A 13,381-nucleotide genomic window follows, 5' to 3' on the forward strand; every position below is an offset into this window, starting at 1 on the left:
TATTACCAAAGTATGAGTCTAGGAAAACAATATTACACCCTGAGAAAGCAAGCAGCGTACCAGGAGTCGTAGAGAGGGGTTAAATTTGTCATATGCACAACCTGAAAACTAGTCTTGAGGCCCTGCCCAAATCAGAGCTAGCTCCTTGCGATCTCTTCATCACTTGATGAAAACCAGAAGCGATCTGTATTTAGCGGCGCTCCAAAAGTGTCAGACAGTGAATTCACTGTCTGACACCCAGGAAGTCAGAAAATCCTTACCAGGTAGCAGAGTACTAATTATTTATCGAGATAAAGTCTTTGTATTCAAGCTGCTCAGAACCAACAAACTTAAAATGTTCTCGTCAGCGCTTGGGAATGGGTGAGGACCCAGCAGGAAGGATGGATCAGGCATGTCTCAGACACACTGAATAACCTTGATCCATCCTAGAGCTGCCTCCCAGCCTTCACCACTCACACTCACACGCTCTCTGTTACCATCGCACCCACCTGAGGCCCTACCGTTCCAGGACCAACACTTCTCTATGTCTTGGGCCTCCTTCAGAAGCTGGCCTCCTGCCCCCTGCCTTCTCCAGCTGAGGACATTCCTTCCCCAAAGCCCCCTCTAGCAGAGGCTGCTCCAGGAAAGATTCACACCCCTCAGAATCTGAAGATAATATTACTGAATGTATACGTGGGGCTCTCAGTGATACTTCTAACACTTTATTGCTCTAACGCCATGTTAAAACCCACTTGTAAAATTCATGTCATTTGGCCACACTACCTTCTGCCTCTTCCCTCAGCAAGCCTACCAACCTCTCAGTCACTCCCCCTTACGCCATGAAGACTTGAACTTGGGCTTATGATGCTGTCTCTGCTCCATCCCTGCCATGATCCAATCTTCAGAACCATAGCACCGACCCATCAATGCCTTAGTCTTCCAGTCCTTTAGTGCTCAACATCAAGTGGCCTCCAACAGCTCTACCGTTAGCTTCCTACTCCCATGGTTCACCCCCAGGTCTCTCCACTCTATGAACCTTCCACCCCAGAGACTCAAAAGTAATCTGCTGTCACTCAGCAACTTCGACAATCTTCTTGAACATCAGTGAGTCTCTCGACCCTCCTGGCCCTCCCATCTCCCTTCTCTGTTTCCACCACCTGACTCAGCAGGTGTGGATTGTGGAGTCTATCACTTTATCTGGCCTAATAAGTATTGAACTCTCTCTTCCCACATCGTTTGACCTCAAAGAGTGGATTAACACAATAGCCTCCCTTCTCCAAATCCACATGTAAAATGTGTTTCTTAGTATAATTCTTAGTGGCTAGCCAACTGACACCCCCAAACCTGGGTTGGTTGACCCAAAGCACTTTGTAATGACACACGTTACAATACTGATCTGTCTACGTGGTAATTCCCTACTACTCCTTAGTCTGTGTGGCTCCTAGAGGGTAGGATCGGGCCTTTCATGACTGTATCCATACAGCCTGGCACAAGACTTGGTGCACGGCGGTCACTGAACATTTTAAAATTAAGACATATAGTGAAATATGTGCTTTAGAAATTATACAATAAGGCGGACAAGCCAAAAAGCCAATTCTCATTAACAGCGATGCCAAGTGATAGCAAAAAAGGATAAGGAAGGGCACACAGGACACTGATTTATGCAGAATTTCAAAGTTGTCTGGTCAAAATATGTCATAATATAAATGTGGGATGCAAATTCACAACTAATAATTTAAAAAACATTAACAGGGAGAAAGAGCAAACTCGTGTGAATTTGTTTTGGTGTGTGAAGAATAAACATTAGTTTGAAAATAACTGATTTTTACATTGTCTAGAATTCAGTTAAATAAGACAATTTACTGTAAAACCCTAATTAATGGGGTGAGGAGCAGAAGTAGTGAGAGCAATAAAGAAAGAACAAGTCCCCACTTAAGTCCAGAAGGTAAAATAAGTTAGAACTAATTGTCTCCCTGAAATCTGGGAAATAAAGACCATTGATATTTCAAACAAGAGGTAACAGAAATCCAGGAGAATCCATAGAGAACCAAAATAAAGGCACTTCCTTCCCAAATTTAGGTTCATAGACATACTTGAGCTTCCTAAATGTAACATCTGCATTCCACTCTCTACACCAAAAAAAGAAAGAAAGAAAGAGAGGGAGGGAGGGAGGGAGGGAGGGAGGGAGGGAGGGAGGGAGGGAGGGAGGGAGGGAGGGAGGAAGAAAGGCTAATACCAGCATTGTTTTTCAGCACAGAAATGTTTTACCTGCATGAGTTTGGTGTCGTGTCCAGTGTAAACAACTATGCCAAAGACCCACTGAGTATTTCTAAGCTGTGTACCTCTTAATAAGATCTGGTCAGGCCCAAGGGCAACAGGGCTAAAAATAAGAAACAACATTTATATTTAATGATAATCTGACAAATGAGTTTGAGCTTCCCCCTTAAGCATAAACCCACAATAAATCAAATGTTTCCTTCAGTCAAATTTGAACTATTTTGCTGAGAAACAGGTTCCCATTGGCTTAATCTAAAAAAAAAGAAAAAAGAAAAAAAACACACACAAAGGACAAGGTTTCTCTTATCCCTTTGTCACTAAACTACAAGAAAAAAGAAAAAAATGTTTTTCCTATAAAAAGTCAGAGGGAATTGTGTCGCTTATAACCCTGTTAAGAAACTCAACACCCTAAAAGGAAATTGTTAAAATAACCAGAAGTTTATTCATTTGGGAAACCCAATTTATTTTATGTCTATGGTAAGGGGTGGGGGAAAGCAATAAAGCTACAATATCAAAGAAGTCAGGGATGGCTTAATGGTTAGATAAAAAGCTGAGTGATAATGTAGAACTCCAAAATGGGAGCCTAGGAATGGCTCTGCACACCAAATGAAAACCAAGGAAGCCATCACATGTAGCTGTCATGGTTATTTGGGGTACATCCCCATGATGGAGTCCTTCCCTTTGGGTTTGTTCGAAATACTAAGGTAAGACGCATTCATTGGTAAGAAGCATGCAGTTTAAAGATGGGCAGAGGGTAGAAACTGCATCCCAACATAATGACAAAAAAATGGCTCTCCAACAATAAAACAACGCCAAGAGGACAAAGACAACAGAATACAGACAATAGGGCACTGAATATTCTACAGGAAGACGACAAATATTCTAATTGTTGTTCCTTTCACTCAACTTTCTAAAAACAAATGCTACTTAAAAGAATACTGGTAAAAAAAAAATGCTTCCTAATAAATATATAAATGCTTCCTAATAAATAAATAAATATATTAGCTTTTCTACACCCCAGATCCCTCTCTTCTGTTTTTCTGGACGATTTTGTGCAGCCAAAACCATCTCTCCTCCCTGACAGGTAATATACACGGAAAGAACAGACCAGTGCTATGAACCTCATTTCAGACCCTCTGGTTGTTTTTCTTAACAAAAATTAGTTATTTCCTTAAATTTAAGGGAAGGTTTAAATTGATTGAAACAGTATTTCAATTAAAACTCAGTCTCTCATTTTCAAACTAAACATGAAGAAATCTCTTTGTTTTGAAATATTATGAATCCAGGAAACAAACTGATATTTTCCAAAGTTCCAGTAATTCCTAGTCCCATTTAAAAAAAAAAAAAAAAAAAAAAAAAAAAAGAACACTAAGGAAAGGGAAAGTGATACCTTTTCCCATCTACGTTTAAGTTTCCAGTGAAGTCATAGAGGTGGCGGTTTGGCCCTTCACACTCTATAGTTCCAGATAACTTCATCAACACTTCCCTTGTTTGCATATCAGCAGTGTGAGTCAAACCCTAAAATGTTAGACCAAAAGAGGAAATTGAATACAACCTTCCAGGTTTAGGGACAACATTCCACATCCCCTCTGTTAATTTAAAGGAAATGGTGAATCGTCTCAAATGGAATAATTTGAGGAAGCTAAGAAATCAAACTATCAGGTACAAGATGGACGTTACAGCTTTTTTACAGATAGCAACCTAATGCAAAAAGTTACAAAAGAATTCAATGAAGCAGAAAGCTAAGATTCCACCACTGTGCTGGAAACACCCATGTTTAGTAACAATTCACATACTCAAACACCTCTCAGAAAGCATACTTATCAGCTATACTCTAACACTGGTTATAAACATAGAATAAAGAATCCCTTTAATACAGGATGATATCTAGCACCCAGTAACTCTTCTTTAAACAATAAAAAAAGTATATATCTAAACCAAATATCTGAGGTAGAAAAGAAAGACGTGGACAGAATTATCCAAATCAACTTTATGCAACATAAAATTTAAGTGTCAAATGATTAAAATGTTTATTGTATTAAAAACTATTCTTTTTTTTTAATTAAATTTATTGGGGTGACAATTGTTAGTAAAATTACATAGATTTCAGGTGTACAATTCTGTATTACATCATCTATAAATCCCATTGTGTGTTCATCACCCAGAATCAGTTCTCCTTCCATCACCATATATTCGATCCCCCTTACCCTCATCACCCACCCTCCACCCCCCTTACCCTCTGGTAACCACTAAACTATTGTCTGTGTCTATGAGTTTCTGTTAAAAACTATTCTTCATTCTACAATTAATATAACTTGGATGAAGTCCACTTTTTTGACTCTGCCATCACTCTCAAGGAATTCCCTTCATAATACAAGGCATGTTCTTCCCAGAGACTCCATTAGGGTTAAGGCATAATCTTCGTGGCAGAACATTTTTTTTCTCAAGCAAAAGCACTGAGTAGTACACTTGGGGAGCAGATTTGCAATTTGGGCGTCCATAACAACAAGGTCATAACAGGTAACTTTACCTGACGTATTTTAAGGTTCGTCTCCCCATCTAGATTAGCTGTTTCAACATAACACATTGCTTGAGGTTCACTAAGGAGAGAGAAAAAAAGCCAAAGTTAAGTAAAGTCCCCTCCACCAATTCACAGCTCATAAAGTCTCTACTCTGGAAACTATGTCTGCCGACCAGCTCTTGAAACTAGTATTTCAGTTGACCCTTGAACAGCGTGGGGGTTAGGGACACTGACACCCACTCCGTTGCACAGTCGAAAATCCAAGCTTAACTTCTGACTCCCCGAAAACTTAACTACCCCCAGTTGTCCCTTGGTATCTGCAGGAGATTGGTTCCAGGACACCCCGCCCCCATGGATACCAAAATGGATGCTCGAGTCTTCTATAAAATGGCCGTAGATCAATGCATACAGTCAGCCCTCTACACCCGCTGACTCCCAGCCACGAATCAAAAACAGTACAGGTATTTATTGAAAAAAATCTACATATAAGTGGACCTGCATAGTTTAAACCCATGTTGTTCAAGGGTCAACTGTATGAACAATCACTTTAGACGTAGTAATTGAGTAGAATGACAAACACTCATCTTTGAGATTCAACACCAACACAAAGTTGTTTGCCCAATGGTCCGCCCATGTGGCCACACATAATGGCTGCTTGACCTCAGGTAGACAGAAACAACTGAGGATGAATGAGAAGGGGAGGGCAAACACATGATGTCCCAGCTAAGACCCAACCAACATTTGTTTAAAGTCTGAGACCTGACCTGCTCTTCCTGACCTAAAGAACCTCCCCAGGCACAGCCAGTACAAACACATCTTGTCCGGAAAATCACAGCCAGAAGGGTTCGGGAATCAAGGCATAAGCTTGGCAAGCCTTCACTGCCCTGCACCTTTCTACAGGTAATTGTTTAATCAAAACACCTAATTTTAAGGACAGAAAACTTAAAGAATAAAAACAAGCATAGCAGATACCACTATTCCCCATCTTCAGGTTTAGGTAGCATCATTAGCGGTTAAGAGAATGGACTCTGTAAACCACCAGCTAAGTTCAAATCTCCTGGCACTACCTTCATTGGCTACATGGCTTTGGGAATTGTTCTCGCGCATAAAGGAAGGATATCAAGGGTCGTTGGGAAGATTAATGGGACAATGTACTCAGCAGACTGCTTGGCACAAATTACAGTCTCGAATACTAGTGAGCACCCTGAAAACGTGACATCAGCTCAGAAAAACAATCTCATATTCCAACCAAGTTTCCTGGGGCTACAACCAAATCAGACCCCAAACTATCAAGTAAACCACATTTTACTATTTTTAAGAGTCTCTCTATAACCAATCAGTCGGGACAAACATGAATCCCACCCCATGTACCTGGTGCTTTCACTCCTCTACAGGCCTGGAGTCTATTTTTAAACCTTTGATCTTAAGCAGAAAATTCAAGCTAAGGCTTAAAATCTAATGTGATCAAATACAATAAAAGAAACACTGTCCGCAATCAAAGAAAATGCAGAGAGTATGAGCACCTATGATTCCCAACAGGAATGTACGCAATTTTCATGTTAACATCATATTGCTTAATCTTGAACTCAAGAGTAGAAGTTTATTCTTATTCTAATTTTGGCATTCCTTCTTTGATATATAATCATATGTATCAAGAAAAGTCAAGGACTGTGCTGTCCATTATTTTCACCACTTACTGCTGATACCATTCTTGCACAAAATGACTTAGAGAACACGGCAATGATACTTGGGTAGAAAGGAAGCAAAATGTGGACAAATGAACAGGAAACACCATCTGCGGGTCATGTCTATGCTGAAAAAATGCCCGCGGTTCTCTGAATAGCTAGTAAAGGGAGGCATTGGGTTCTGCAGGAAAGGCTGCTGGCTGGACCCATCAGGAGATGGGATCGAAGTCTCAGATATGCTGCCACCTGGAGGTTACTGAAAGAATCACTCCACTGCTCTTGAATGTCCCTGCAAAGGAGGAACAGCCCCGAACAGCCATGAGACTAAAATGAATCACCAAATGTAAAGAGGTCACAGAAAGAACAAAGGAATAAATGGGGAAAAGAAAATTTTAGGATTAAGGCAGGAACAGGCAAATGACAGGTTATGGAAGAATAGCCCCGAGTGAGAAGCCTGGTGACTCAGAGTGGAAGGGAAAGGGTGGCGCAAGATTTGGCAGTCACCATTTATTATTTCATTGTTCTTAACATTTCAAAAAATGTGCCCGCTATAGCACACCTGACCTTGAGGATAGCAGGATCGTGTCTGCAGGAAGATACTGCCCATTGACGACCTTCACAATGTCTCCCACTGTCACCTAGAAAACCAGGGACAAGGACAGAAAAGCATGAAAGAAAAGAAAGCACAAATGATGATAAAGGTCGTTAAACATATGAAGAAAAATTACTATATAACTATGCCATGAAGTTTAAGATGGAGGAGCTCAAATTCTCTTCCTTGACAAGAACAAAAGGAAAATCTTTCATTACAGACAAATAGTGCTATTACCTCTTTGCAATGATGCTGAATGAGAAAGAAAAAACAAAAAAGAAAGGGGGGAGGGAGATGAGTCAGAACTATCAAAGTCTCATTTTCTTATAATTATGCATCCACTTACAAATTCCACAGCTTCCACTGGAACCATTCCACAGCTGTACCCAGTGGGGTAAAGGGGTTAAGTGCACAGCTCTGGGTTCAAATTCCCTGGCCATACGTCCTCCTCACAAGCTGTGTATAACCATGAGCAAGTCATGTAAACTCCGTGTGCCTGAGTTTTCTCATCTATACGAGGTCAGGCAATTAAGTTCGCGAACTCATCCTAGAAAAAGTGCTACATACCTCATTGCTGAATATCACTATAGTCACCTCCCAAGTACTCCCCTTGGGAAGCTGTGCACTGATGTCAGCGCCCAGTCTACCCTTCAAGGCAATTTTGGAACTCTTTTTCTGGAATGACCATCAGAGCCGTCATCGTATTACCCTTGATGTCCTGTATGTCATCAAAATGTCTTCCTTTCAATATTTCTTTTATCTTCAGGTAAAGAAAGAAGTCATTGGGGGCCAGATCAGGTGAGTAGAGAGGGTGTTCCAATACAGTTATTTGTTTACTGGCTAAAAACTCCCTCACAGACAGTGCCCTGTGAGCTGGTGCATTGTCATGATGCAAGAGCCATGAATTGTTGGTGAAAAGTGCAGGTCGTCTAACTTTTTCACGCAGCCTTTTCAGCACTTTCAAATAGTAAACTTGGTTAACGGTCTATCCAGTTGGTACAAATTCATAATGAATAATCCCTCTGATACCAAAAAAGGTTAGCAACATCGTGGCAACAAATTCATGAACTTAATCGTCAGACCTCGTATAATGAGATCAACAGCACATATTGCACGGGGTTATGGTGAGTATCAGTTAAGGTAACGCAAGTAAATTTTCTCCGTCTTACAAATGGGGAAACTGAAGCTCAAAGTGACATAACTTGATCCAGGTCAAACTGCCAGTCACTGTGTTCGCACCCGGATTCAAAACTGAGCAATCTGGCCAGTGGTCTGATTCACAGGCAATACTAGATTCACCAATGAACAGTCCATCTGAAAGGTCCCCCAGAAATATACCACATAAAACAGAAAAGATTTGTACTCGTACAGCCTCAGGAAACTGCCAGAAAAAAAAGAGTCATGGCCAAAGTCAGAGACCACATTGGGAAGCAGATGCCACTGGACAGAAGAACCCAAGCCAGAGAAACGGGCCCCTGGTCTGCAGAAACAAGGGCCATGGCCAAGGGTCTATAAGCTCTGTAAATAAAATCACAGAAACATAGGGCTGGGTCGGACCTGAGCTTTCACGTCAGCAGGGCCAGGTTTAAGTCAGAGCTTCAGATACACCAGCTCTGGATCCTGACAAGCCATTCACCTCTCTGAGTTCCCATGTCCCCACTTATAAAACAGGGACATACCACCACTGACCTTGCAGGGCTGATGTGTGATTAGGGAAGTATATGCAAGCACCTGGCATGAAACAGGTCCGTGTTCTCAGTCTGCACCATCATGAGTGTAAGTGAATGGGCATTGTGAGTGCGAAAATCAAGGATGGCAGAATTCGCTCTCAAATTAACAAGAAGAAAAGGCATTCCTAGTGCACCAACAATTTCAAAGCTCAAAACAGGCACTAGGTTTTTCTGTATCTTATTCTAACCCCTGTTACTGTTCTGTTAGAAATCAAGAATTTCAGATGATGTGATACTTGTGAAACACTCTGGATCTTGCCAGCTGGGAGAATGGCCCTAGCAGGGGCCTGTATTTAATTTTCTACAAGTAAAAGGAGGGTTTACTAAAAGGTGTCCTACTAGTGCTGTGAATTGCTTACCAAAGTGTGTGGGGAAGCCTGAGGAATTGGGCTCAACACAGGGAAGGGTGGTAGAAATTCAATTCCAGAACCACTGAGTATTGGAAGTTAGTGTTCAATTTTAAGGCAAAAGGAAGGCATTTGATTATAGTATATCCCATAATGAAGAAAAGTCAAATAAACGCTCCAGAGTTGTGTTAAGAATCATCAGTACAAAAGCAAGGAAGACCTATGAAAATTGAAAATGGTTTTTAAGTGTAAAACCGTTTTATGTGAATAGTTTAATTACATGGAAAAAATCAAAAGAAGCAATTAGTTTTTAAAAACTAGACAGAAAAAATTAGTCATGCTTTCAAAAGAAAAAAAGGCAGTGAATTTTTTTAATTCAAAGTGGGAGGACAAGTGTAATTATGACTTTCTCCCATCTTTATTATCGAAACAACGAAACATTTTATATCCCAGTAACAAAGTACTAAGAAGTTTCCTGTACATGAGAAACGACTTGGAATTTTGTTTGAAAATGGGTTTCTATTTGGTGTTCTTATGCCTGGTTGTCCCCTGCATGTGTGAAACTACCTAGAGCGAGAATTCTTCAAGTGGAAAGAGATGCTGTTAGACCCCTGAATCCAAGCTGGCCTCAGAGGATTTCTCGAGTCTCTTAATTTTGAAGAATTAAGGCCCAAGTCTTCTCAAAGTCAACCAAAGCTGTCGACATCCATCCCAGAGCTGCCTCTCAGCATGAACGGATGATTCAGCTACAGCCTGGGGCTCGCCAACTCCATCTCCAGGCGTCAGGTGGAGCAAGCATTGCTTTGGGAACCTTAAAGGTGGCCGCCTGCACCTTGCCTGCCATCTCTGGCATCTGCTCCCACGGCCCTCTCATCACCTACCCTCATTCTGAGCACGTCTGCAGATGTGCCTGCAGACGCCTCCGAGTCTCACCCAGTCCCCTGTGCCTTAAACTGGTTACCTCCCGTTCATCCTACAAGAGAGCAGTAGAACATCTCAGGAGGAAGCCTTCCCTCCCAGAGGTCCCCAGAGCACTTGAAACGTTCCCCCACACGGAGCCCAGCGCCTGCACTGCACGCTATTTAGCTGCCTGTCACCTGTCACTTCCATGACACCAGGGGCTCTGCAGTGTGGTCCCCAGACCAGCAGCAGCAGCCTCGCCTGGGAACTTGCTAAAAATGCAAATTCTAGGGGCCCCCACCTGAAACTAGCGAATCAGAACAATCAAAACATCTGCAAGTGGGGCCCAGCTCCGTGTTGCAGCAGCCCCCAGGTAACTGGGTTGCCCACTGAAGCCTGACAAGCACTGGAGAAAACTCCTTAAGGGCAGGGCTAGGCTTTACAATACTCCTCTGCATACCCAATGCCTAACACAGTCCCTGGCACGTGTGAGAACTCCAATTAAAAATAACCAAGCAAAATGCATTTTAAATGGAAATAAAAGTGCATGTGGCAAAGCATGTAACAGGTACTTGGTTTAGGGTTTGGGTTCGTTTTGTTTTGTTTTGTTTTTCTGCAGTTGAGTGTGGGAAACAGTAACAAGCGTTAGGAGTCTGTGAAGCCATCAAGTCCTGGGCCCAGAAGTAGAATTCAGAGGTCATCACTCCATTTTCTACTGTTTCAAGTAGTGTCAACATCCCAAGTCCACGTGGGTCTCCACTCCAGCCAGCATTAGTGCCTTTCTGGGGACAGGGTAGCAATAGGAGCCTTAGAGAGACAAGCCATTCCGACGTGCCATGGAGTCCTTGCATTTCTACAGCACTGATAGCGTTTCTACTCTCAGTAATTTCTGACCACTTAACCAAGAACCACTCCACCTCCGAGAGAGAGGGAGGTTAATTACTATTTGCAGTACGGAACTCCTGGGTTGCTACCAAGGTTAAGGTGTTATCACAAAACCCCTTAGGGGCTCCGGTAACAAAGTGACAACCAAACAAAAACTAAAATAAAGGCCACAGTTACGATAACACCGGCTTGTTGCCGATGAAAAGATCACAGAGGCTTTTTAAAACATTGCTTACTAAATGTTTAGCAAGAGAAACGATTGTTTAAGTCACAGTGCTAAAAAGTAATTTTCTTTTGAAATCACGTTAATCCGCTTTGAATCCTGGAGTAATGAGAGTCATCCCCAGAAAACATCTTGTGACTGTTAAGAAGGTCCAGCTAAAACAGAGACTCACTTCAAAAGCTAATTTTATCAGCTACAAGAAACCAAGATAGCACACCATATTTCTTCTAAATTTTCTATTCATCACTATGAACAACCAGAAAACCACACTATTCCCAAACCCTGCAGACCTCATGCCTCCCGGGCTGTGGCGCAAAGCTTTCTCGCTATTGTAAAGTTAAGAGCAGTCACCACTGGTCATACCCAACCACCCCTGCCTCGGACCATACCCGACCACCCCTGCCTCGGAATCCACACAGGATGGTTCCAACCACTACCCCACCTCTTTATATTTAATGGTAATCATAAACCCAAAACTCTTTCCACCAAAAACGTTAGAAGTGAGAATATCTAATTCAAAAAAAAATTTTAAAAACTGAATGTAGGTTAAGAGAACAGAAGACCAGGGAAAATGTTTCTCACATTGGACTTAGAAAGTAGAAAATGCTTTGAGATTTCAGAACTATCCATCAGCGGCAATGAACTTCACAACTCTGAACTGACACCGTGAGTGCCTTCAAAAAGGCGCAAGAAACAGAGAAAACCGCATCAGTCCGAAGTGAAACCTTGTGGGAAAACTCCTCCAGGTAAAACGTACATTCAAAGGAGATGACCTATGTCTTAACAAACTTTATACTGTAATCAAGACTAGCAATTAATTACAAGTCTCCAAACCAATACTTTCTGGTATATCTTTAAAATCAGTTTTTACCTCTTTCCACATAACGGTTTGCCACATACCATTTCTTAACACTGAAAAAGAAAAAAAGAGAATACCAGTTAATCCTGGTGAGGATCAAGATAAAAGCAGCTTTTCAAAATTCACAGGGCTCCTTTTTAAATTCCACTTATTATTTCCAACACACCATATCCTTAGACGTAAAAGTATAATATCACCACTCCCCAAAACACAGCCCAATCTATGTATCTATGTACTACATATACAGTAATGCATCCATATAAATACAGATGTATGTATATAAGTTAAATCTATTCATATTTAGCCCAGAAGGGAAAAAAAATCATCCTGCTATTACAAGATTTACAAAAAAAAAAAAAAAACAGAAAACAAAACAATAAATAAAAAACCCACAACACAGAAGTCAATACAATAGAAAGTAAATAGAGGTAGGGAGCAATTATAAGCCAAGGATACGAATGCTTGGACTTTTTTAGATCTAAAATGTGTCCAACTCCTGAAAATTCTAAAATACACAAATCCCATTTAAATCTTAATTGCCAGGACTCATATTTTTGTTGCTTTTTTTTTTTTTTTTTTTTTTTTTGCCATTTTGCTATTTCTTTCAAGTATTTATAGATAATTTTCCCCAATTTATCTAACTATCATCAATTACTTATTTAAAATTCCTTCAATACAGGTCTTATTCTTGGGTTTTTCTAGTGGAAAAAGGGATCAGTCTGGTATCTTACCTATCGTTTTCTTTTTGTTAACTGCATTGTCTGCCTTATGTCGCTTCTGTTACAGGAAGAAAAAAAGATCTTAGACTCAAAAGTTCCAGATGAATAATTGAAACCACAAACAAAAAGATCAGGAGAAAACAGGGGACAAGGACACCAACTGCCGACAACACTAAGGCTGTAAAATCCAGTTTAGTGGCCGGTGATCCAGCACCGCTCGCCACGTTCAGTGGACAAGTGCAGTCAATGGAGGTGCCGTCCAACCTGGTTTCAATGATTGTGTTTTGGTTCTAACAACAAATAAGCACCTTGAAGTATGAAACTTCCACCTCCTCTTTTGTTTTCGGTCACAATGAAAGAATCATTCAGTATGAGAAACCCAACAACAACAACTGAATTCATTTTCTCGATAAAGAACTTCTGGGGCAAAGTACCATTGCTTTGATTTGTATTAATTACATTCATTCATTTACCTATTCCCAGAAAAATCTGCATAGGATGGTGTGCTAGAGACTGCAAGTGGGAGCCTGAGAGGGAAAGGAGGGGCGGGGGGAGGGAGAGAAAGTGCAGAGAAAGCTAGAAAAGAGGATAGAGAGAAAAAAGGAGAGTGTGAATATGGTTGTAATCAATGGACTTGGAGATACAGTGAGATACGCATGAGGAG

General features: G+C 41.1%; 1 protein-coding gene across 4 annotated transcripts in view; it reads right to left on the bottom strand.

The window, feature by feature from the left end:
* ATP8A2 (ATPase phospholipid transporting 8A2) overlaps window positions 1-13,381 on the bottom strand; it is a 555,453-nt gene that overhangs the window by 414,686 nt on the left and 127,386 nt on the right. For all 4 annotated transcript variants that reach the window (XM_088793294.1, XM_088793295.1, XM_088793297.1 and 1 more), the window contains 6 exons: window positions 12,730-12,775; window positions 12,011-12,051; window positions 7,027-7,100; window positions 4,787-4,856; window positions 3,647-3,774; window positions 2,248-2,359 (listed from right to left, as the gene is read on the bottom strand). In XM_088793294.1, the coding sequence (XP_088649420.1) occupies window positions 2,248-2,359; window positions 3,647-3,774; window positions 4,787-4,856; window positions 7,027-7,100; window positions 12,011-12,051; window positions 12,730-12,775 (471 nt within the window). The remainder of the gene's footprint in view (window positions 1-2,247; window positions 2,360-3,646; window positions 3,775-4,786; window positions 4,857-7,026; window positions 7,101-12,010; window positions 12,052-12,729; window positions 12,776-13,381) is intronic.

Source organism: Rhinolophus sinicus, chromosome 16 (assembly GCF_057876585.1).
Source record: "Rhinolophus sinicus isolate RSI-liver-muscle chromosome 16, RSI-T2T, whole genome shotgun sequence".
NCBI classification, from domain to species: domain Eukaryota; kingdom Metazoa; phylum Chordata; class Mammalia; order Chiroptera; family Rhinolophidae; genus Rhinolophus; species Rhinolophus sinicus.